This window comes from Haematobia irritans, chromosome 5, assembly GCF_050003625.1.
Source record: "Haematobia irritans isolate KBUSLIRL chromosome 5, ASM5000362v1, whole genome shotgun sequence".
Classification (NCBI taxonomy): Eukaryota; Metazoa; Arthropoda; class Insecta; order Diptera; family Muscidae; genus Haematobia; species Haematobia irritans.
In genome coordinates this window covers 98537189-98546720 of record NC_134401.1, presented here as the reverse complement: position 1 = coordinate 98546720, position 9532 = coordinate 98537189, and the positions used below count along the sequence as shown (strand labels likewise).

General features: G+C 37.2%; 1 protein-coding gene across 1 annotated transcript; it reads right to left on the bottom strand.

Moving 5' to 3' along the window:
• Positions 1 to 232: 232 nt before the first annotated feature.
• On the bottom strand, positions 233 to 1159 carry LOC142238471 (lipopolysaccharide-induced tumor necrosis factor-alpha factor homolog). The gene is made up of 3 exons (XM_075310126.1): positions 883 to 1159; positions 578 to 710; positions 233 to 482 (listed from the first exon to the last, which is right to left on the bottom strand). The coding sequence occupies exons 1-3, from the start codon at positions 1079 to 1081 to the stop codon at positions 380 to 382; spliced, it is 435 nt and encodes a 144-aa protein (XP_075166241.1). The 5' UTR covers positions 1082 to 1159; the 3' UTR covers positions 233 to 379.
• Between the last annotated feature and the right edge of the window lie 8373 nt (positions 1160 to 9532).

Sequence of the window (9532 nt, the reverse complement as noted above, 5' to 3'; positions counted from 1 at the left end):
TCTCTTTAGTTTACTTAAAAATGAAAGTTCGAGAATATCTCCATTTTTCGCTATTAAATAAATTGTTCCGATTTGCGATTCCGAAAAAATTAGAAAAGTGCACAACACATTGTAATTTAAATGATTTATAATAATCAACGTATTAAATAAAACATACATTGAAGTTTATTAGTGAGCTAAAAAATGCATACAATGCCTTGGTTTTGATGCAAATTAAGTGAAATAGTCGAAATAGTTTTAGCAGATCATTCATTTCAAACACTATAACTTTATTCTCCTTTGTTGTGATTAATTGTTCATTTCATTTCGTCCTACCCTAATGTATTGTAAATATTATTTGATATTTGTATTAGTATGAGTTCATGTAATCCATAGGAAATTAACGTTGATAGGTGCCCAAATATTGATCGCACATTCCACAATAATGGTTTGTGTTCATACAGCTGGTAATGCAATATGGCAAACACACGCAACAATACAATCTAATTAGAGAGAGAGAGCGAGAGAAAGTAAACGCAATTAAAGAGAGTCATAGAGAATGAATGAATCAATGTGTAGACTATCTTATAGTACTCACTGTAATAGGCAAAGTATTAGGGCAAATAAATGTGTACGTGAAGTGGGTTTTGAACGAACTCGGGTGCGGCATATATTATGGCAATAGGGACATTGAACATCAACAGGTGTAGGACCATAGGTGGCAACAGGTTCTATGCGAAGAATAAAAAAAAAAACACAGCAATAAGAAAATTCTAAAATTTTAAATTTAAAACCGTTTTCTCATCATTCGCTTAGTTAATCCTATTTAAGTAACAATTCTTTACATGCGCCACCATAAATAAAATCCATTGTCTGAGAAAACGCTCGCCATTCCTCACTTACGCGTTATAACCACAACATGTGGATCGCCATGGGCAGGGCCCGTTTGTGCAGGTTGTGCTGTTATAGGTTCAACACCTATCGCCTGATTATAACTGGGTGGTGCCGGTTTTGCTAGTAAATGTTCCTGTTGCTCATTTGTAACAACCTGTTCCAATGGGGCTGTGGGATAAATGCGTTTTGTACCATTATCTTCATCCATTTTTTCTTGTTTTTCTCAAAACTATGGACTCTTTTTCTGATGTTACTCCACTAAGCGGCATAAGTAAACTAAAATCACTTTTAATTATTTTCAAAATTGGTGTTTCCACACATATGACCCACCCTCCTCATCCCGTGCATTAACGAAGTCATGTCTTATCAGTTTTCAACAATGGCTACAACAATAACAACTTAAATAAATAAAACAAATCCTCATGTTCAAACGCCTGCGGCTATTTATCGATTTTTTGTCAACTGCAGAATGTGTCATTAAGAAAGGTGAGCGTTTCTACGGGGTGATATGATTGTCATCGAGGGCCTTCTGTCAATAACAGCTATTAAACTAAGCAAGGCCAGGGAAGGTTAGGTTAGGTGGCAGCCCGATGTATCAGGCTCACTTAGACTATTCAGTCCATTGTGATACCACAGTGGTGAACTTCTCTCTTATCACTGAGTGCTGCCCGATTCCATGTTAAGCTCAATGACAAGGGACCTCCTTTTTATAGCCGAGTCCGAACGGTGTTCCACATTCCAGTGAAACCACTTAGAGAAGCTTTGAAACCCTCAGAAATGTCACCAGCATTACTGAGGTGGGATAATCCACCGATGAAAGAGTTTTTGGTGTTCGGTCGTAGCAGCAATCGAACCCACGACCTTGTGTATGCAAGGCGGGCATGCTAACCGTTGCACAACAGTACATCGGGAAAATTCTTTCACTTGGTTATGTCCATCATTCATACGACGGTTATGTTGGGTTGGGTTATATCATCTTGGTAATGATGATGACATTGGTGAGGATAAGCCTAAGCTACCACCGCGGACAGCAGGTGGTGGATAGCTGGAAGACCTCTAAGGTGAACTGTGAAAAATAATAACTGCGAAAATTGAAATCGTATTATAGAGAGGCAATAATGGACGACGTCGTTTTGACAGGACGATCGGATGGCTCCATTTAATTAGCTATTATTTCGCAAGAAGAGTGATGTTACCATGGACTCCCCATGCAAGGAAGGAGGAAATAAAAATGGTATTGAATTGGAATTACGAAAGATTTGAACCATGGTCCGGAATTGTAGCGCCGACAGTTGTGACATTCTGTTACCTGAGTACCTGGGAGAGATATCTCAGGGAAATGACTATCAATTTAATCTTAACTGACACCGTTCCGCTAAACCCATGGGAAGTGTTGGAGAACTGTTAAGTTGGCAATGTAGGTTCAGTTGATACGACATCCAGATTAGTGTCCGAACTGGCTCTGAACACAAGTACCCATAAGGTCTTGTGGCTAGGTACGAGGGCACCTTACTTCTTGTGAAAACGTTGTTGAAGGAGGAGAAATCTATTTCATCCCTAAAACAGTAAAATTCTTCCATTCGGATATGCCCACCTTGCATACGAAGGATCATGGATTATCACAATGGAATGAATAGTCTAAGTGAGCCTGAAAATAAATCGGACTTCCACTTTAACCTTTAACCTAACATGGATTCAATACCAGTTTCGGCCGTGGACTCCCAAATCAAGCAAGGAGGGAAAAAATGATATTAAACTGGAATTATGTTACAAATAATCGCCTAAGACTTGAACCATGGACCGGAATAGAATCATTGAGGCGATATTTGTGGCATTCTGTTACCTGAGTTTCTGGGAGTGACACCTCAGAGAAATGGTATTTTGATGTCTTAATAGACCCAGTCCCGCTAAACTCCTGGCAGAGGTTAAGAATGTTCTGTGCCACGTACCTATTAAGTTGGTAATGTAGGTTCAGTTGATACAACATCCAGATTAGCATCTCACTGCTTTCATAGGAATCCTTGAAGTTCCTCCAAAGGGCAATTACATTATCTGATCCCGATAAGAGCTCCAAGTTGGCACCCATACTGAATGAATACTCAAATAAACAAAACAACTGATGGCAGAGTATGATATAGAGAGCGAGCGTCAGTCTTTAGGAGCAGCTCAAACATAATGCGGTCGTCGGTTAAAACGATGGGCCTCACCGATACAGTAGCTGCTAATGAATAAATGGTGTAGATATACTATGGCGGATTATTGTAGGTCCAAATACTAAATACCAAGACACAAGAAGCACAAGGGAATCAAAGGAACTCAACTCACCAATATGCGAGCATTTTCTCAAATTAGAGCTAACTAAAACGGGAGTTCATTATGAATCTGAAGAGGAAACTCTAGCTATGTGCCACTTAACACTCCGCAAGATAAAGACAGCAATAAGTAGACAAAAGAACATAAGTATGGATGTACAAAACACAGTCTCTGAGATAGAGGAATTACTCGATATAATTTCAAAGATTCTTCAGGTGGTGCCACACGTAGTGTAAAATGTTGTTCGCTATCGGCTATAAAAGGAAGGTTCGCTATCATTGAGCTTCAAAGAGGGTCTCTTCAAATTCACAGCCATGGTTTATTGACGATGCCCATTTAGCGATAAGGAACGAGCTATAGCTTTTTCGAGGTGAAAACGGTTTAGAACGTCTTCTCTGCGGGAAGAATTTCGTATACATAGGAAACGAGCAAATGCCGTGATAAAATATGTTATGAATCATTAGTTTTATAATATTATTGAAATTCCGTAAGATTATTGGCATTCCCATCATTCCAATCGAGCGCGATTTTTAAGATTTTGATATAGACACATTGGATTTTGGTGCATATGATAGCTGACTTGAATTTTCGTGTATTGATTCGGGTGACGTTGTGCAAAGTTTCTGCATTGTGAAATCAAATGTTGTGGGCTACGATGGTATTGATCTCAAGTTCTGAAAATGTTGTTAACGATTTTAGTACCACATGTAACCAATTTTCTAACAGGATTATATTGACGAGCTCATTCCCTACAGCATGGAAAGCCATCCCATTCCCAAAAAAAAAAATGCAGCGAATATTAAGTTTTCTTTTAAAGGTACTTGAAAAGATTATATAAGCAAGTACCTAATTATCTTTCTAAGAGTTTACATTCCGGTTTTCGACCCAACCATAGTAGCATAACTGCTTTAATTGATTTTTCAGATGACATAATCATTAATCATAAACTTCTTTGCGCAAAACTTCTGAATATTTTTAGCTTTTCGCCTTGGCGGTACAGTTTTTTCATGTAATACAAAACAATATGTCTTTACCCTATGGGAAATCGGTGCAAATTGCCACTGACAGACCTATCTCAGAACTTGTGCTCCAGTTAGTTGAAATTTTTAAATAGTCGTAATTTATTTATTTCCGTACTCGCTTGATATTAAAATCTTACATCCATTAAGATTTTAATGTCAAACATTTTTACATTTAGTGAAATAAAATTATCAGAATAACCTATTGTTCGACATATTTCAAAAGTTTTTTTTTATACCCTCCACCATAGGATGGGGTATATTAACTTTGTCTGGGTCGTGGTGAAATTCAGAGTCGATCTGAGCATGTCCGTCCGTCCTAACTAACTTGCGAACGAAACAAGCTATCGACTTGAAACTTTGCACAAGTAGTTGTTATTGATGTAGGTCGGATGGTATTGCAACTGGGCCATACCGGTCCACTTTTACGTATAGTTCCCATATAAACGGATCCCCAAATGTGGCTTGCAGACCCTCTAACAGAAGCAAATTTCATCCGATCCGGCTGAAATTTGGTACACGGTGTTAGTATATGGTCTCTGACAATCATGCAAAAATTGGTCCGCATCGGTCCATAATTATATATAGCCCCCATATAAACCGATCCCCCGATTCGGCTTTTGGAGCATCTAAGAGAAGAAAATTTCATCCGATCCAGCTGAAATTTGGTACATGGTGTTAGTATATGGTCTTCAACAACTATGCAAAAAGTGGTCCACATCGGTTCATAATTATATATAGCCCCCATATAAACCGATCCCCCGATTCGGCTTTTGGAGCATCTAAGAGAAGAAAATTTCATCCGATCCAGCTGTAATTTGGAACATGCTGTTAGTATATGGTCTCTAACAACTATACAAAAATTGGTCCACATCGGTCAATAATTATATATAGCCCCCATATAAACCGATCCCCCGATTTGGCTTTTGGAGCCTCTAAGAGAAGCAAATTTCATCCGATCCGGCTGAAAATTGGTACATGGTGTTAGTATATGGTCTTCAACAACCATGCAAAAAGTGGTCCGCATCGGTCCATAATTATATATAGCCCCCATATAAACCTATCCCCCGATTTGGCTTGCAGAGCCTCTAAGAGAAGCAAATTTCATCCGATCCGGCTGAAATTTGGTACATGCTGTTAGTATATGGTCTCTAATAACTATACAAAAATTGGTCCACATCGGTCAATAATTATATATAGCCCCCATATAAACCGATCCCCCGATTTGGCTTGCAGAGCCTCTAAGAGAAGCAAATTTCATCCGATCCGGCTGAAATTTGGTACATGATGTTAGTATATGGTATCCAACAACCATGCAGGAATTGGTTCATAGCAGTCCATAATTATATATAGCCCCCATATAAACCGATCCCCAGATTTGACCTCCAGTGCCTTTTGGAGAAGCAAAATTCATCCGATCTGGTTGAAATTTGGTACGTGGTGCAAGTATATGATATTTAACAATTATGCCAAAAGTGGTCCATATTAGTCCATAATCATATATAGCCCTCATATGAACAGATCCCGAGATTTGGTTTTGGAGCCTCTTGGAATAGCAAATTTCATGCGAGTCAGTTGAAATTTGGTACATTGTGCTAGTATATGGCCGTTAACAACCATACCTAACTAGGTCCATATTGGTCTATAGTTATATATAGCCCTCAGATAAATCGATCCCCAATCACACAAAAATTGGTCCATATCAAGTTCATAATTGTATATAGCCCCCATATAAGCGACCCCCATATATCAATTCTGGCTCCCTACGTACCGTGCAAAAGTCCATATCGATTCGTAATTATTTGTAGACTTACCTACACATACCTTTTTTTCTAATATATACCACGTATGGACTATCTCACAATTTAGAAAACGATTTAAGATACCACAACCCAAGTAATTCGATTGTGGATGACAGTCTTTCGTAGAAGTTGCTACGCAATCCATGGTGGAGAGTGCATAAGATTCGGCCTGGCCGAACTTTACGGCCATATATACTTGTTTTCATTTCGGGTTCGATTGGGATGCCGAAATTGAAACAGATTTCTAAGAGTTTGTCCGAGACTGGTTCCTGAGGACCTGTCTATGGGGTGCTCCTGCTAAATTGTCCCAGGACGTATCCTTTGGGATGAGTCCAAGACGCGTCCTAAAATGTAAATTTACCTCGTCAATGACAAACCCATAGTAAAGTGACCGGTCCCTTCCATACGTTTTGACCAGAAATGGGACTGGTCCATACACAACCGGGACTAGTTCTGTATCGGTTCTGCGGTTGATCCATTTCCCGTAGGGTTGCAATGGGATAGTTGCAAAGGTTTTGTCCATATATAAAGGGGTTCCACAGGGCTCAATTTCGGGTCCACTACTTTTACCCATGTACACCAAATGAATTACCGTGCCAACTTTCGTTCAGTAGAGTAAACTTGTATGCAGATGACATGCAGTTGTATATTTCGAGGACAGTCGCTGAACTTAATAATTGTGTTTGTAAACTAAGCCTTGACTAGCCTTCCCGGCACTCGAAACTCGAGTGCATTGTAAGCCATTAACGGTGGGATAGAGGTCCTAGATGATACGGAACTCTAGCGAACTCTATATCATATAAAGGGTGATTCTTTTGAGGTTAGGATTTTCATGCATTAGTATTTGACAGATCACGTGGGATTTCAGACATGGTGTCAAAGAGAAAGATGCTCAGTATGCTTTGACATTTCATCATGAATAGACTTACTAACGAGCCACAACGTCGAATTTTCAGTGAATGGGCCCTAGAAAAGTTGGCAGAAAATCCGCTTTTTTATCGACAAATTTTGTTCAGCGATGAGGCTCATTTCTGGTTGAATGGCTACGTAAATAAGCAAAATTGCCGCATTTGGAGTGAAGAGCAACCAGAAGCCGTTCAAGAACTGCCCATGCATCCCGAAAAATGCACTGTTTGGTGTGGTTTGTACGCTGGTGGAATCATTGGACCGTATTTTTTCAAAGATGCTGTTGGACGCAACGTTACGGTGAATGGCGATCGCTATCGTTCGATGCTAACAAACTTTTTGTTGCCAAAAATGGAAGAACTGAACTTGGTTGACATGTGGTTTCAACAAGATGGCGCTACATGCCACACAGCTCGCGATTCTATGGCCATTTTGAGGGAAAACTTCGGAGAACAATTCATCTCAAGAAATGGACCGGTAAGTTGGCCACCAAGATCATGCGATTTGACGCCTTTAGACTATTTTTTGTGGGGCTACGTCAAGTCTAAAGTCTACAGAAATAAGCCAGCAACTATTCCAGCTTTGGAAGACAACATTTCCGAAGAAATTCGGGCTATTCCGGCCGAAATGCTCGAAAAAGTTGCCCAAAATTGGACTTTCCGAATGGACCACCTAAGACGCAGCCGCGGTCAACATTTAAATGAAATTATCTTCAAAAAGTAAATGTCATGGACCAATCTAACGTTTCAAATAAAGAACCGATGAGATTTTGCAAATTTTATGCGTTTTTTTTTTAAAAAAGTTATCAAGCTCTTAACAAATCACCCTTTAATTTATGTTAGTTAGTTTTTAAAATAGTCTTCTCTGAATTCTGTAACTGATATTTTACATTGTTCTTCTATATTGTGTGCAAGTAAAGTTAATCGGAGTATGATATAAGTGGCGCACTATTTATACAAATGTAGCCACATTTTTTTGAAAGTTTTATAAAAAGTAGTGTGTTTTTGATGTTACTCATTTAAGGTGGGAATAAAGGTCGAGTTCATCCGCTAAAATTGAGAATAAATCTGAAACAACAATAAGAAATTATAACTTTTTTAAAAAAAAATATTATAACTTGGTGGGGAATGCATACATTTAAAAAGCATAATTTTAAAAAATTCAGTTCTCATTACTGTCAGGCTAACATAAAAATAATTGTAAATTTTATTTCTTTAAAATGAATTATTAAAGTAAACTAACAGTGAAAAAGGCTTTTTTACTTTGATAATGTGAACTTAATACCAATCTTCATCGTAAAATGATAAAAAAACTATTCGCATACACTAATTTGAAAACCATTTCCTTACTTTTAAACCAACAGTCTTAAAATAAAACAACAAAATGTTTTTTAATGTGAAAAACCAAAGGTTACTAAATAAAAGAGGCTCCTAAAGATACACACAGATTTTCTATGATGATTTTTATAATGTAATTTCCATATATTTTATTTTCGAAACCAAATTTTTAGATAACTTAAAATTCAGGAGATTAGTATATATATTCAATATGGCTCATGTACTGAAACCATACCCTTTTATCTGTATGTGTCATCTTACCTAAACAAACTTCTTTAAAGTGGCAGTGAATACTATTTCATTATTTCATAAACAGAAAAATGGGTTTTATACACATATCATATGATTTGCACTAATAGTGTTACATGAATTTTTATTTAGCTTTAAGACTGTCTTCTCTAAATTTGGGAATTGATATTGTAATTGATTAAATTGGCGTGGAATAAGATATATGTGGCGCACAGTTTATACAATTTCCTTAGGACAATTTTGTAGAATGGAGAATTTATAGCTATTCCCAACAGTTTTGCGCAAATTTGTCACAATTTCCGGATTTTTTAACCGATCAACTAAAATTAGTAAAAGTGCATTCGCCTCAATAATTTATATTGGAATTCAATAGAATTAGAAATAATTTTATAAAATAGTTGGAAAGGATGAAAAAATAGTATGAGTGTGTTACACTAATTCATTCCTTACTTTATTTTCACCCAAATGACAGTTCCATCCAAAGTTTATATTAATTCATAATATTTTGAGGGATTCTATATGCAAAAGTTATGACAGTCTCCTTCGATATATTATTCGAATCGCAATCGCCATTAATCTTGAAAACCTATTCAAAATTTTGTATTTTAAAACCAAAAATATTTATTAACATTCTTACATTTCACTCCCACAACCACAGTCCTCTCATCACAGTACTGTGAATAGTATTTAACTATATAACACCAAATGCTATTATTCCTATTTCGGTAATACGCTCATTTCTCTATTAATGTTGCACCAATGACTCTGAAACTGTATTAATGGTCGCATAACAAAAGCCAAACAAATACAACAACCAGCATAAAAATAAATCCATTCTTGGGTACGATCGTCTCCAAATTAGAATAAGGCCTTAGTTTGGTTTAATTGTGCCCACTCAATATTTTGGAAAAGTACACTCAAAAAGGGGGCGCTAATTTCTACTGAACTTTATTTTAGTTCATAAAGATTAGTTGATTTTAGTTAAATTTTGCCCAATGTGAGCAAATGTTCCTTAGATGAATAATTGGTTTTT